General features: G+C 37.4%; 1 protein-coding gene across 2 annotated transcripts in view; it reads right to left on the bottom strand.

Annotated features, from left to right (window-relative positions):
• Window positions 1–16,892, bottom strand: part of LOC131150611 (uncharacterized) — an 84,021-nt gene that overhangs the window by 25,940 nt on the left and 41,189 nt on the right. For both annotated transcript variants that reach the window (XM_058101437.1, XM_058101438.1), the window contains exons 7-8: window positions 13,232–13,299; window positions 13,000–13,081 (exon numbers count right to left, since the gene is read on the bottom strand). In XM_058101437.1, the coding sequence (XP_057957420.1) occupies window positions 13,000–13,081; window positions 13,232–13,299 (150 nt within the window). The remainder of the gene's footprint in view (window positions 1–12,999; window positions 13,082–13,231; window positions 13,300–16,892) is intronic.

Genomic DNA, 16,892 nt, shown 5'->3' with positions numbered 1-16,892 from the left:
AACCAACAGCCTGTTTGTTTAACATTTATAAAACTAATACAAATTAAAATTTTAATTAAAAATGTTCATTTTCATCTTTAAATCAATAATTTTATAAAAGTATGATTAAAATAAAAAAAATTACAAATAATACATATTTAAAAAATTACTATAATAAAAATAAAATTTATTATAATTATTGTACTTAATTGTTCTACTTTCAAATTTTACTTTACAATAAAAATTTTATTGGATATAACAATTGAAAAAGTGTAAAAGTATTTTGTAATTGCCTTTATTAACATTTTTTGAAATTTATGTATATATTTCTTTTAATTATATTTAAATTCATATGATCATTTAATTTTGATTTTAATTTAAAATGTACAAAATATATAATTTAATTCAAAAAAACTATTTTTGGATATTAAAATTCCTGACAACAGGTTGCAAAGACAACTGAAAACAATAAAATATGGTTTTCAGTTTTTTGGCAAACAGCGAAAAATCGACAACAAAAGTAGAAAATTGGAAATGATACCAAACAAACCCTAACTTAATAAATCCATCTCATTCCTAGCCTGTATACCAAGTATAGTTATTCTCATTCCAAGATGCCATTCAGATTCCTTGTTATATGTCAACTGCAGTTATTCATTCCAGTCTTCCTTCTTATTCCCTACCATCCACACCCATTCCTTCATTTCTATCATTCCCAATAATCAAACATCCTAGATACCCCATGATGGATGTTTATTTTTAGGAACTCGTCTGTGTTTTCCTAAGACATCCCTTAGGCAATTTATCATTTCTAACTTCTAAGTAATGATGTCAAGAAGAAAGGGGATGTAGCACTTGAGTTTGTGTGCACAAATGAACAATAGGCTGACATTTTCACTAAACCACTTCCTAAAGATAGGTTCATACAAATTAGACGTGAACTAGGTCTCATGCATAGTAAAGATGTTTCCTAGATATTTGATATATTGGATCAACTTAGGGGGAGCTTTCTAACAAATCTTAAGTCCAACAATTGATATAACTATTGGTATCTTTCATTGGTTAGGACTTTATGAATTTATTTGTGTTTTGCAATGCATAATTCTCATATCTACCGCATGATTATGATTGTGTTTATGTTTTACGTCTTGATCATACTGGAACAGTTTGGGTTAAGTAGTTGTGGATAAATTGTTAATCTTAAAACTCAAAACAGATCATTTTTATACAGGCATTTTTGGAAAAATGTCCTATTTTCAAACGGTATGCTGCCGAAATTTTTTAGAAAAATTTCCCAAACTTATCTTGTGTATTAATGCATCATATACCCAATGCCTATGGTTATTTATTTTATAGCCCTTTTTGCTGTTGCCAAAAGGGGGAGATAGAGATTGAGGCAAAAATTGGGTAGTAGAATTTAGTAATTAGTACTTGAAAAATTATCTGCATTGAAATATTTTTTTGCATTATGCATATTGTCAGGGAGAGTCTTTCAAGGCTATACCCACTTTTTGCATGGTGTATTTGTCATCATCAAAAAGGGAGAGAATGTTGACCTCATAGGTCACACCTGGTTTTGATAATGACAAATACTAAAATATTTGATGGCTATTCAGTTTATGTGCAGGTTTAAATTCGCAGATACTTTGATGGCACATGAAGAAGAGTATGAAGACCCTGAAGATCATTTTATGTTGTAATTCATTATTATTCAATTTGGATCTGTAATAGTAATTAGGGAAAATGGTCTATAATAATCAATGTTTTACCTGCATGGTAGGATAGATAAGCTCAAGCAAACCTAGACTAACCTTAGGTTCCCCATGCATGCATAAATGAGTGTCCTATCAAATTTAAGTTAATCATCATATGAATAGGAGCAACGTTTTAAAGAGAAAATGACCGAAAATGCCCAATTTGGCATGTTCGGTCGACCGAACCTTGATGCATAGGGAAGTTCGGTCAACCGAACTCCAACCGGGTTAACAAGTTGACCTATCAGTCAACCGAGCAAGATTATATGGGCAACGCCTTGGTCGACCAAACCCCCACGTGGGAAATGCCAACCGCTCGGTCGACCGAACCGCGCGAATTTGGAAAATCGCCCTTGAACCCTTCAAGTCCGGTCAACCATCCTTCTAGTTCAAATTTCTCCCGATCGACCGAACCCAGCCACTCAGTCAACCGAACCATAAGTTTGGTCGACCGGTGCTCTCGGGTTGGCGAGAATTACCGAGGTAAAAACACGGTTAAAATTTATTAACCTTAGTTAAACTTTTCCTAAAATGACTAATATGTCCTGAACGGTTATAATTTCAGGGAATTCTATATATACCTCCTCGTTTGCAAAAATTAGTAGATGATTAGCAATCTTAATTAGAAAAAATCCTCTGAAATTCAAAAATTCATACTTCCATTTTTAAGCCTCCTACACTCAATTCTTACTCATTTTTATTGCTAAAATCTCTTTGTAAGTGTGCTTGAGTGTTCTTCTCATAAGGCTTACACTCTCACTTGTTTGGTGATTGAAATTTCTTTATCTTGAGAGTAAGCCCTAAGTGTTTCTAGGAGACTATGTTAATAAGTCTTCCCTAAGAATACTTCATTGAACTTTTAAGTTTTGCATTGTCATTGCAATACTCAAGGAGTTCATATTGGATTTTGGTTGCTAAAAATATTCTACAAATCATTTTCAAAATATATCTTGTGCTTATCGTCGAGAAATATATTTTGAGATATTTGCTTGAGTGCTGAAGATCTTTGTTACTATACCTTTTGATTGAGATTATCATTTTAATACGAAGATCAAATAAAGTTTTACAAATCATTTTTGAATATCTCTTGTGGTTTATTTTGAGAAAAACATTTGTTGAGATATTTGAAGTATACTTGTGATCTTTGTTGCTGCATGGTGATTGAGAATATTATTTTGACACAAAGATCCTATCACTTACACTCTCACGAACTGATTGCATTATTTGCATTAATCTTGAGAGTAGACACTAAGGCTACGCTAAGCTTATCTTATCATATCATTTGGTAGTGTATTGATTACATTGGCACATAATCTGCTTAGTTGAAAAACATATTTGTTGTACGCAAATTTTATTGAGAAATCTGTTGTATTCCAGGCGTGGCCTGAGGGGGCGGTAATCCATCCCGGTAAGGATTGGTTGTAAAGGTTGAGGTCAGCCCTATGCTAATTGACCTGGTTGTTTAGGTGCCGCTCCATCCATTAAGCGAGCTTATAGTGACAACCCTTGTGCTTGTTAGCCAAGGCGGGGACATAGGCAGTTTGCCGAACCTCAATAACATTTCTGGGTGTCATCTCTATTCACTGCTTTGTTGTGCATGCTTAGCTAAATTATTTGTGCAATTTAATTTCCACTATATATTTATATCGATTTACTTATCTGCACTAGATTGACCCTAGGCTTGTATAATAATGCTGTCAGGGGATTGACCTAGGGGATAAAATTTGAAAATACCAATTCTCACCCCCCCCCCCTCTTTAGATTACGATAAAGCTAACATTATTATTATTATTATTATTATTATGGATAAGAGAAAATGTATTAACAGCTATCTAAAAAGGCTACAACAAGTGAGAAAATAAGAAGTCCTTCAAAGAACAAAGATACACAAAAGAAAACAAATAGAGAATTACATTAATACTGCCTTCTAATCCCTATCCAGGTCAGGCAGCGGCACACCCCAAAAAAAATCCAAAGGAATGGGCCCAACAAAAAAAGAGGCCAAGTACACTGCTGTATCCCACAACAAACAAGGAGAGAGAGTATGATCCTTGAAAATTCTCGCATTCCTCTCAATCCATATGGTCCACATGATAGCAAAAACCACGTTGCGCCAAACAACTCCTCCCTACTCTTGCTTGATATCCAGTATCTCACCAATAGGAAATGCTCACTGCCAAGCAGAGACATTCACAATTCACCAAAACAAGACAAGAGAGCACTCCAAAGATGAGATGTCACCTGGCAATGAAGGAAGAGGTGAGCACTTGTTTCAAAGGAATCATGGCGTCTCACACACATGTAAGGGTTGCAGACCTTTAAGGGCCTTCTAATCTATATAACAAATCATGTGTTAATCATGTTCAGAGTCATGGTCCAAATGAATGCCTGAACATTGAAAAGAAACTTATCCTTCCAAATGATGTGGCTCAAAGAGAAAATGCTGAGGGAATGAGATCTAAGGAGGTGAAGGAAGAAAGTTTCATGGAAAAGAGGCCCACATAATCACCTTCCAAAACCCTCAGATCTCCCTTATTGATCGGAACAAACTAGTCCAAAGAGACCAGATGGAAAGTTCAATGATCTCTCTTTCATTGAGGTTCCTAAAATACGGAAGTCTCAAGAAAGAGAGCCCCCCTTGGAAGAGAAAAAAGCGTCAATAGATGCATTGTGAAAGATGGAAAGTCTAAACGGGCGAGGCAACATCAACTCCAAAGAAGTCTCACCCATGCACACATCCTCCCCAAATCGAACTATGTTGCCATTCCCAACTTTTTGATACAGGTGACATGAAATAAAAGACAAGCAACATGGGACATGAACTTCCATGGTTTCGCATGAGAAACATTGCCACTTCCTCTAGAGTCCCGCCCCTTCCAATGAGCCTCGTACTTATTTTTACTCACCTTATGCCATAAAGAGTCAACCTCCACAACCATTTTCAATTAAAGACATGTTCTTGAAGACCATATTACTAAGTCCCAGCCCTCCTTCCGATTCTAACCACCTCCCAGCCACCAAGATGATCTCTTTTTTTCTCCTTAAAACCCAACCAGAGAAACTCACGCATCATCCTCTCAGGGGTCTTCCTAGAAACGCATTTGGGCACTCTAAAAAGGGAGAGGAAGTAAGCAGAACATCATAAAAGGCAGCATAAATGAGGGTGGTATGATTTCCTAAGGATAAATATGTCTTTTTCCACCCCTTACCACCTCCTACCGACCGTCTCAATCATAGGATCCCATAAAGCTACCGAGTTAGGGTTGCCACCAAGTGCTAGACTAAAAAGGAGTGCAGCCATACCAAAATAGCACAGCCACCCAGGGCCTTATACCCCCTCTATATCTCTGCCATCCCACTCTTGGACAAATTGATCTTTAATTCTTTTCAAAAATTTCCAGCAAAATAACTGCCGTTCAGGATTTCACAACATTGTCCTTAAGGAACATCATGTAATCATGTGCAACTCGAGATGAGACACCTCCACCTCCTCCTTGCCAACAGAAAGGTTCTTTACCACACCCAAATCCTGAGCATGCAATAACATTCTGCTTCATATATCAGCCACCAGGGTAAACAAGAATGTAGACTGCCGGTACCCTAGCCTAAGACCCAAACATTCTCTAGGCTGATCGTTGACAATAACATAATTATGAGTATCAAACTAAAACTTTCAGCTACATTTCACCCATAGACTGGGCACACAAGGTGGTGAATGAAAGCCTAGGAAATCTTCTTCAATATTTCTTAGGCTAAAAGCAAGGGTGATATTTTAGACAATGTAAAATTGGCAGACAACAGTTCTGTGAACCAATCTGCTACCTATCCTACTTTTGAGATTGTTTTGTGTAATCAACCAAGCAGACCCATTGATTTGAATGATCTACCACCTGAAACTTGCTCCAGCAAAGATGCAAAAGATTTCACTAGCTACATGGTTGAAATTCATGGAGTGAGAAGAACTGCTACTAGCAATGAAAATTATAACGCTCAATCTATTGTTGTGATCCTTATGTTGAATTTCAAGATGACGACCTAGTAATGGTTTGAATTTAGCCTGAACTGTTTCCCAAAAGCCACAAACAAGACTCCCGAACTCCTAAACAAAGTGAGTGCAGACGACAATGTTATTGATTTACCAGACAACATGAGCATACAAGCATGTTCAAGGTCGAGGATTACATGTCAGATTGACTTATGATTATATCACAGGCAGCATATACTGATGAAGGAGATATTGAGCAATCTAATTCTACTTCCTTTTGTTCAAATGGTACAAGGACAAAGTAGGGGACATTATTGACCACTAAATTTTTTATACTCACCAAGGAGATTTCCAGAATTTCTAACTCAAGTGGTAAGATAACCTCTTGTTCATATTCATCAAGGACAACTGCCAAAGATTTCCAGACTTGTTTTAGCATTACAATTTACAAGTCTTTCCGAGAACTAACACATCAGCCAGAGCAAAATGCTTCAAATCCAGGCACAATTGAAGCAAATTTGAAGTCAGTATATAGGTTGTTTTAGCATTACAATTTACAAGTCTTTCAGAGAACTAACACATCAGCCATAGCAAAATGCTTCAAATCCAGGCACAATTGAAGCAAATTTGAAGTCAGTATATAGGCTGTTTTAGCATTACAATTTACAAGTCTTTCAGGGAACTGACACATCAGCCAGAGCAAAATGCTATAAAGCCAGGCACAATTGAAGCAAAATTGAAGTCAGTACATGGGAAGTAGACAAAATGTTGGTTGCAGTTCACTGTTTTTGATGTGGCAGATCTAAGGACAGCGTCCTATTAAATTTCAGAGGCAGAGTAGAATTTTCTTATTTCTTAAGAGTTATTTTCATAGGTTTATTTTTAGGTTTATTTTGAAGAGTTTTTAGCCAGTCCAGTTGGCAAATTATGTCCTTGTTTCCCAAGGAAGTTGCATCCTAGTAAAATTGAAAAGGAATGAGTCTAATATAAAATCTTTTGATTTCTAATAAATGAATAAAAATCTTCCACCAGTTCATACTGGCCATCTGGAATTTATGGATGATGTGAGTGGATTTCACACTAACCCTAGGTGGATTTCCGATGCTATATCCTATTAGCTCCAAGGTTTTATCATCTTGATTTTGATGATAAATTATTTCGTGCTAATGGATTTGCTTTTAAGATGTGTTTCAAGAGGTTTTAAGCCATTAGAAATTAAAGATTGAGAGAGCATGAAGATCCCTTTATTTATCTTATTGTATTCATTTATCTCTCTTGACTGAAATTTTGTGTGCTTGAACTCCACATTTTTATCATCTTATGGCACAAGAAACTTTGTTTTAAACCCAAAATTTAGAGGAAAAGTGTTTAGGTATTAAAATGAATTTGAAATGAGGTAAAAATGGGTTGTCCCGAGCATAGTGCTGAGGCACAGGTTGACCAGCCCTAGGCACAGGTCAACCAGCCATGGCAGAAACGTTGCCTGGTCGACCTGTTCTCAAGGGCAGTTGACCAGACCCTGGCTGGATGAGTCTAATGGCTAGTCATAGGCCAACCAAACCAAAAGAGCGGTTGTCCCGAGCATAGTGCTGAGGAACAGGTTGACCGGCCCTGGGGACAGGTCAACAGACCTTGGCAGAAAGGTTGCCTGGTTGACCTGTTCTCAAGGGCAGTCGACCAGACCCTGGCTGGATGTGTCTAATGGCTAGTCATAGGCCCACTAGACCAAAAGAGCAGTTGACCGGCCAACAAGCTGACACATCCCAACAAGTAGAAAACGGCTAGTTTGACTCCAAACTCTATATATATGCCCTCTAAGCCCAAAGAAATAAAAGAGAGCCTTTTGCTATAATATTTGCACATGAAAATATTATCAATCTCTCATTAATCTCCTCACTTCCTCATCTTTCTAGAAGAGAGGAAAACATCAAAACTCTCGTTCCTTAGTTTGATATTCTTGAGTGTTTTTGTAATCACATTTGTGCTTCCAATTGTATATCTTTCCTTGTGAGGAAATTCATCTTTGTATTGAAATCTTGTATTTGATTTACTTGACCTTGTACAAAAGCAAGGAATGTAATTGGTGTCATTGCCACCGTTAAAGCAAACGAATTGGTGGAACCTCAAGGTGGTGTGGCCTTGACAGAGTGGACGTTGCAAGGAATAGCCAAACCACTATAAAAAGAGTATGCATCTCTCTTCCCTACTCTTTTTATTTAATTTCTTCAATATAATTTGTGTGTGATGTGCTTGATTTGTTTGAATTTGTTTTAAATTTGATATCAAGCAATTAATTTTCTTTAAACTCAATTCAACCCTACTCTTAGGTTGCTACTTGGGCTAACATATCCTTCTTCAGTTGTTCATATTTCAGATTGGATTCCGTCTATATTTACCCAAAGTCTCCAACAACAAACCTTCAATTGAAGCCATAATATCACTATCCGTACCTACATCCTCAAAATCACAAAATCCTACAGAATAAACCCTAATTCCTCTTCTCAGCACTGTTAAAACCCCTAATTTTCAGCATACCTGCAACTGCATTGTACTCCAAGGTCTACCACAAATTTCACCCATCAAAAACCAAATCAAAACCCTAACTTCTTTCTCAGCACTGTTGAAACCCCTAATTTTCAGCATACCTGCAGCTGCATTGTACTCCAAGTTCTACCACAAATTTCACCCATCAAAAACCAAATCAAAACCCTAAGTTCTCGGTGTCAAATATCCATTCTTCCCAGAACCCTCATCTGTTTTTCAGCCTAGTAAAACCAGCAAATGCTTTCCAGAATCAGATTTAAAGAACATTTTATTACCTGCAACTGCATTGTACTCCAAGTTCTACCACAAATTTCACCCATCAAAAACCAAATCAAAACCCTAATTTCTCGGACTCAAATAACCATTCTTCCCAGAAACCTCATCTGTTTTTCAGCCTTGTAAAACCAGCAAATGCTTTCCAGAGAGCCAAGTACCGAATTTGGGCCCAAATAAATCCCACTGATAAATGATAATCTCTTCCTGTAAAAATTCTAGCATTTCTCTCCAGCCATAGTAAATATATCTTCCACTGGGTTTGAACAGAACCATAATTCTCCAAACACCCCAAAAAGGGAGTTCCACGAATTTCAAGCAAAAAGACAATGAATAAACATATGAAACACATCCTTTAAACTCTTTCCACACATGAAATGCATATCTGGTGACAAAGCTTTAAAAGGCCACCTACTTTTTGCAGCAGATTGTTTGTGTTACACTATTACGGCCCACCATCCAAACAAAAGCCTTTATCTTTAGAAGGAGCTTTAGCATCCCAAACACCTCAATCGAGAGAAAAGATCATATTAATCTTAAAAGATGACAAAATAAAGAATTGCAAAAATGATGCCCCAAATAGTTCACAGACCAAACTGTACCATCCTTCCTACTGGAGACAACGCAACTCTAGAGTAAGATAAGTAAAGATGGCAGAGCCTCCACTTCTATCATTTAAATCCCTTCAAAAATAAAAATCCCAAGAAAACAAATCCCATAATTCAAAGATAAAAGAGTTTAAGATCCTATAATTGAAACGTTTGAGAAGATGTTGGCAGGATGGAAAAAGAACTTTCAGTCAAACAGTGGAAGACATACACTCCTTAAGAGCACCTTGACTAACCTTCCAGATCTATTATATGTCCCTCTTCCCTCAACCTATTTCAGATACCAAAAGGATTGAAGGAATTCAAAAGGAGATCCATTTGAGAAGCTCGGGGGAAGAATTTGAATATCATCTTGTCAACCGGGGGCAGTTAAATGACCTATTTCATTGGAGGCTTGGGACTAAAATCCATCCCTACTTTCAACAAATCCCTTCTAGAGAAATAGATTTGGAGATTCATGAAAGAGAAGATGATATTTCGCAGGGAGTCATTGCTTCTAAATATGGGCTTCAGTACAATGATTGGGCCACTAATGTTGGGAAAGAATCATGTGGAGTTGGAGTTTGGAAAAGTTCATGAGGAAAGGTTGGGATTTTTTTTTCCTTTCCCTTTCCCATTTTCAGTTTGGCATGTGATAAGGAAGTCCTCATCAGTCAACATCTTCAGATTACAGACCATAGGACCATTTGGAACATCTCCTTGGTTACGAACATTGCTGATTGGGAATTGATCAGTTTACAGACTTTTATAACATTTTGTATAAGCTTCAATACTAGAACATTACCAATAAGCCAAAATGGATCCTGGATAGAAATTGCAGTTTAACGGTCAGATCCTTTTACAAGAAACTCTCTACACTGGGAATAACATCAACTTCTTCAGAAACTCAACTGGAGAACAGCGGCCTTCACAATGGCTGCTTTCTTTGCATGGGGGAGCCAATGCATGGGAAGATTTTAACCTACGATAACCTGCAGAAAGGGGGCTGTCCCTTATTTATTGGTGTATTTTGTGTTTGGATAATGCTAAATCTGTTGACCACATCCTCTTGCACTGCTCCTGGCCCAGAGACTTTTGCGGCATGGCCATTTCTTTGACCAAGAAGCAAAGGGCCACCACCAGTTCTGTGGGAGAAGAGTTATTGACCTTGAAAGATATCCCAAACCAGTAAATAGAGAAGGAAAGTTTTGTGCTTCATTCCCCTTGCCATATTTTGGTTTGCTTGCAAGGAAAGAAGTAGGAGAGTCTTCGAAGGATTGGCAATGCCCTTACAGATTACTAAAGAACCGTGGATTGCTATTGCAACGAGCTGGCACATTGGACTTTTTTTGACTGATCCCCTTCAAATTCTTGATTTTGTGACAGCCTGCAGAGTGCTTGATCTTTTTGGGTATGGTGTACAGTACTTGGGCGGCATCCACTTGATGCCCTTTAATAAGATTTTCTTTACTGATCAGGCCTATAGTTAAGAAAGCCCCTCTTTCACATCCCTTCATAATAATTAATAAAATATCTCAAAATTGTTCAGTTCACTCTGGACTTCTTCCTAGTCAATATTTACACTGGATTACTAGTTTATATTCTTGACTAGGAGCAGCTATTTTCAACCCTATTTTTGTAATAATTCTAGAGCATCATTTTCAACACCACTATCACCCATTTAATTTAATCATCAGCAAAAGACAAGCAATCCCCTTCCATGTTAGGAGTCGGTAATGAAATACTCTTCCACTCCCTATTTTCTTGAAAATTACCACGATTCCCTTAGGCCCATCTAAGCCTACATTTAAAAAAAAAAAAAATCACCAGCAGTTGTGTCATTAAAAATATGCGCCCCTTCTAGATCAACTGTTACTGTCTGAGGCACATGACAGATACAAACCAAAAGAGAATCCATATTATCACCATCCAATGGATGTAACTCATGCAACAACAGTCCGCCATCACAGAAAAAAGCGCTATAAACTCGCTTTCCTCATGTGACACGAGCTCATTTTTTACCCTCAACACATTCTCTGTCCTTTGCCTTACCCTAACTAAATCTCCAGAATTGGGAAGCTCCATGCCTATTTGTTTTAAGCACTTTTTTCATATGCAACCCTGTTGAATGTTCCCTCTATTCAAATAACTAGAAGATTGAATCGCCTTCCTCTAAGAAGCATCACCATCAAAATCATCAGCCCTAACTTGAAAAGATATGGGCTGGGTACCCACCATTAATCCTTTATACTCCCATCTTCTAGCCATAATCTTCTTTGATAGGAAAAGAAGAAGATTTCATTAAAGATTAGGAATGTACAAAAAGGATAATAAGGCATATCCTCCTAGAGGAAACCTAGAAACAAAACAGAAAGAAATACCAAAATAAAAAAATAATAATAAAAAAAAGAGAGAGATAACAGGGAAAAAAACAGAACACAAAATCAAGCCAGCAAATAGAGCAATCCAGTTGAATATCTCAGAATCTTGCTCCTTTAAAGCGACCATAGCCAACAGACCAAAGCAAAGCCAAGTAATGAATCTTGTCTCAAACCTGCAAAGGATTCAGCTTCTTCCCCAAAAAAACACGCATGCTATGTTCCAACCATAAACCCCACACACAGAAAAATAAGCACATTTCCAAACTGCTGCCAGATCCTTTCACCCTCTCAAAACCAAAATAGGTAACCGCCAAAAAATCCTCCACTGTTTCCGTGCAAACCCAGTTCACACCCAATAAAACAAATACCCTATTCCACATTTTCCAGCCAAATCACAGTGCAGAAATAAATGAGATGCTGTTTCTGAACTGTTATGGCAAAGAAAGCAAACATCTGAAGAAAGTGCCTTCAATGGTCTCCTCTCTGAAGCAAGATATTTGTATTGAATCAATTAAGCACAACCAATCATATAGAAGTATAAAACCCTCAACTTTTGAGGGAACTTTGGCCTTCCATATTTTTTTTTTGGAGCGGAAAAAAATTAGAACGGCTTGAAAAAATGGCAAAAGGATTTCCAAGAAATAAAGAGCCCAAAGAAAGAACTACTATCCACTCCAAGGAAATACAGCAATTATTCAACATCATCAGCAAAGAAGAAACCTCAACCATCTCCCTATTGTTGAGAGACCTCTGACAATGAAAATCCCAAGAAGGCAAAGGACCATCCCAATCAAAAACAAAAGAAGAAATGACACCATTCTACCCTGAGCTAAAATGGTAAAGACGAGGAAAAGAGGTGGACAATACAACATTCCCCAACCAAAAATCCTATGTTTTAGCTAGCTCTGACAAATAAATAGGTTATGATTCTCATCTATGAAGAGGGCAAGAAAAGTTCCGTCATGACCTACTTAGATAAATGCATAAAGGAAGATACAGACCCAAACCTTTTATATACTTGTGTGCATCAGTAGACATATGCCGTGTGCCCAAAAAAAAAACACAAAAATCTTTCTATATCTGTCAGACAAGCAGGTGGCAAGAGCAATAATGCAGTGGTTCAAAACTTCAACTCTAGTGTATAACTAACAATAAAGAGGGATGAACGACCAAAGAGTAAATACCTAACAATTTAACATACATCATCATAATCAAGGGTTTGAGTCCTCGGTTCAGAGTGTGATGTAGTGGGCAGGGCATTGGAAAGAGGGATGGGTTAAGCCCAATTGTGTAGCCCAGGCCCAATGGGGCCCCTCAACGAACCATTAGAATTCATCAAGCATTGCAAAGGAGTGGAATACATTTGGTTACCAAAAGAAAAAAAAATTAAAAATGCAAACAAAATAAACATTTCAATAGATGAATACTAGGGGAATTGCCAATTACAGAATAATCATAATTACAACATTGAACAAAATGCAGGAAACAATCAAAACCTTGTCTTCTTCCAATTTTTGTCGAATTTTCTCCCTGGCTCGCTTTTCTTCCTCTTTCTCTGCTTTCCGCAAGGCCAAAATGCTGCGAGAGCAGAATATATCTTTTATCAAAAGGAAAGTAACTCAACCATTGCAAGAGACAAAAACACTTGACATAATAAAATGCAAGACTGAAAAGCAAATACAAGTATTTAACTGGGCATGATATAAAAGAAACACTAGATGGGCATACCGTTTTCTTTCATTCTCTTCCTCGATTCGTTTTGCTTCAAGGAGTTCCTTGCCTACTCGAATCCTTTCCTAATGTACATACTCGAACTATATTACAAAAATATTGAGAAGAATTTAAAAGAATAAGAAATTAAACTATGATTTTACTGTATAGAGAAGGATTTGTAAGAGACAGAATAAAAAAAAAAACTACAGATCAGAACTATACAACATAAACATTCCCTCATGAGAGAGCTCTTTCTATAAAAGCTAGTCCCCAAACTACTCTTCAACATATCTGGAGATATATGTATATATATACACTGTTGAATTTTCAAAATCATTTAGGAAAATTGCATTCAGAGAGGAAAAAGAATCTGAACAAGCAACCAGGAAAAAATAAAAAAGAGACCTCAACAAATACTAAAGCTAGATCAGCGTTACATGTGACACCATTTATCACCATCATTATCTCCTCAAACAATACACTTAATTGTTTGCAGAGTGATTTTCAATAGAAAAGAAATTTTATTGAGAAGCAAAAGAAGAAATAATTAAAAAAAAAAAAAGGGTGAACAAGATGTCTCACTCGAGGGGAAAAAAAAGGGGGAAAAATAAATAAAGAGGAGATCTCAACAAATATTAAAGCAAGATTGACTAACAAAGAAACAATATTTATCATCATCATTATCTCCTCAAATATTTATCATTAGGATTTGATTACCTTGAATTCAACTTATCAAGATTTGATGGTTCTTTCTAATAACACTTGCTTGTGCTTGTTTGGGGATCACATTCACTAATCAATTGTGTGCTTGGTGTGTATGCTTTATCTATTGCTTAATTGGTTGAGGAGATTTGGGTTTTCTTAAGCCCTTTTCTTGCACATACCTCACGAGCTCTATACCAGGGTTGTACCCTTTCTAGGTTAGTTTGGAAGTAGTAGCCTTTAAGAGGCATGAGTCTCCTAATGGGCACATGAAACATTCCAACCAAGACATATCATGCCCACTTGTAGCCTATAATGGGCGAGGCTGGGAGCTCCATTAAGCCTTATGGCTATGCAAAAACAAACTAGGAGCTTTCATCAGTTAGGGATTAGACCCGATACTTAGCACATATTGTGCCATAGAACCCTGTCCCTAGCTAGAAGTTATGCAGATTTTTATCTTTAGGATACCGTAGGGGCTGTCGTTGTGGTTTTTCATTATTCCTTGCGTTACTTGTACAAATCATCTTATTATCATCATACCTTCTCTGTATCCTCGTGCGTGTCATCAAATATGTCTAGCCTTTCATAGTAGTTGTGCTTTGTATTCTTGTCTCTCTCCTAGTATAGGTTGCATTGGCATGTTTGCTTCCATAGATAGGCCCAACACTTGCATTCTCGTACCCTCATCATCGTATGTTAGATCTACAGTTGTCCCCTCTCTCAAGTTAACATTCATCTCATCTAGTTAGGGTTGATTATTGTATGCATCATTAGGGCAAGGCCGTAGGAAGATGTCCTTTTTGAGACACATTTAAGTCTTTTTCATCATTTGATAGCCGAAACCAAGGGCTCTGTGAGTTCCTTGGTTAGGTCAATTCAACAGTTTGTCTCATACATCATCTAATTTTCTAGAATAATTGAGGTTGGGAGGCTCGTAGCAGGCCATTCCCTCTTGTTGATAGGGTAGACCCTCCTCGCTTGAAACCGAGGACTTCCCATTAAATCAGTTTCATGCATACACGCATTTTGTTTGGCATGCATTTCGCCTTGAAAAGCACTAAAATTTTTGTCACATCATTAGGTTTAGGATCTCATTTGCATAACCCACATAATTCCGTCATTCCTTGAGCAAAAATGTTAGGCCTTAGTCCCATTCATTCATGTTTTCTTAAAATCAACAATGTTTAGAAAAATTTGTCCTCAAAAGGACCCAATTTTGATCGACCAACATCTGGCCCTTTGTTTCATAATAAAATAAACATGCACAATTTTGTTTCCTTAAAATAAAGCTCTTTGTTTAAAATTTTCTCTTTCAGAAAAATCTTCCAATTAAAACTGCACACAGGCAAAAACATACTTCCAAGATCTTCCTCCATAGTCCAATCCAGACTCGCTCAAAAGCAACTACTGAATATGCAATGGCGGAGCACACAGATCACTTAGATAATGCCAATGCCCTGGAGCAAAGGCTGGTTGCTATGGATGGAAATATCAACCTTATCCTAAAGATGATGAGAAATATGAATAAAACAAAGGCACCTAAAGTGTTGGAGGCAGGGACTGCTCCAAATAGCTGCAAATCCTGATTTGGCATCATCCTCTCAAAACACCATTCCTTTTCATCAACTGCAATGCCACCTCAAATATGCTATTATGCACCCCTACCTAGCACTGGAATTCCAAATGATGAGATGTCTAATCAAAAGAAGAAACAGCCTATCATTGATGAAGAACAAAACTCAGTGGTCAGAAAAGTTAAAACTTAGGAAATGAAGATCAAGGCCATCCAAGGTGTTGAGGTCTTTGGGAATGTGGATATTGATAGACTTTGTTGGGCTCTCGATTTGCTAGTTTCAGTTAATCCAAAGCTCTAGATTTAGAGAAATATGATGGTCGTGGCCCAAATCTACATCTAACTATGTGTTATCAAAGCTATGAGCATACTGAGAATCTCTTGACCCATTGCTTTCAAAACAGTTTGTCGGGTCCCACTCTTCGTTGGTTTCTTCGATTAGATAGAAATCAAACAAAGGGGTTGCATGATCTGGGAGGAGCCTTCCTTCGTCAATATCAATTTGATACAAAGGTGACCCCTAATAAAGATGAGCTTAGACAAAAGGAGAAAGATGGTGCAACATTCAAGGAATACGCACAATGTTGGTGTGAAGTTGCATCCCAAGTAGAACGACCAATAGTTGGTCGTGAGCTGATCCAAAAATTTATCTTCACTTTGAAAGGAGTATTCTTCGATAGGATGGTTGGGGCTATGTCTAAAGATTTCTCTGACGTATTAATGGATAGTCAACTGGAGAACGCCATTCAAAGCGGAAGATTGCCAAGAAATCTAAATAAAGTGAAGCGAAGAAGGGATTTTTCCAAAAAAACAAGATAAGAAAGTTGAAGATGTCCAAGCAGCAACTCATGGTCCCTCTCGAAACCGCTCTCAACAAGTTCTTGGCCAGCCCACTCAAGGTCCCCCAATATTGCTATCACCCATTACCAGCAATGTCTTGCAACAGACCAAACACCAATGACATTCACCATTTAAGCTCCCTCAAATAAGTTAGTCAAACCTACCTCTACTAATGTTGCTCATAAAGTTGCTACTTACTCCTGCCAAGGCTACCAATCAGCAAGCAACAAAGAAAGAGAGCGTAAATATTGACCCTCTCCCATTGTCTTACGCATATTTGTATGAATAACTCTTAGATGCCAACTTATAGAATCAGAGGTGCCTTTGCCAACTAGTGATCCTCCTTCCAAGTGGTATAATCCTCATGAGCATTGTAAGTTCCACATGGTAATGAAGGGACACCCCTTGAAAGATGTTGGCAATTGAAGAATCGAGTTCAGCTCCTCAAGGATGTGAAGATGCTGATTTTCCCATCTGACAAGAAGCCACATCTTTGTGTTCAAGTATGCTTTCCTATTTATACTAGCCTCGATCCAATAACAGCATCTTTCTATTTTA

This window comes from Malania oleifera, chromosome 3 (assembly GCF_029873635.1).
Source record: "Malania oleifera isolate guangnan ecotype guangnan chromosome 3, ASM2987363v1, whole genome shotgun sequence".
Taxonomy (NCBI): domain Eukaryota; kingdom Viridiplantae; phylum Streptophyta; class Magnoliopsida; order Santalales; family Ximeniaceae; genus Malania; species Malania oleifera.
Note: the sequence above shows the minus strand (reverse complement) of the source record. Positions and strands in the feature narration are given on the sequence as shown.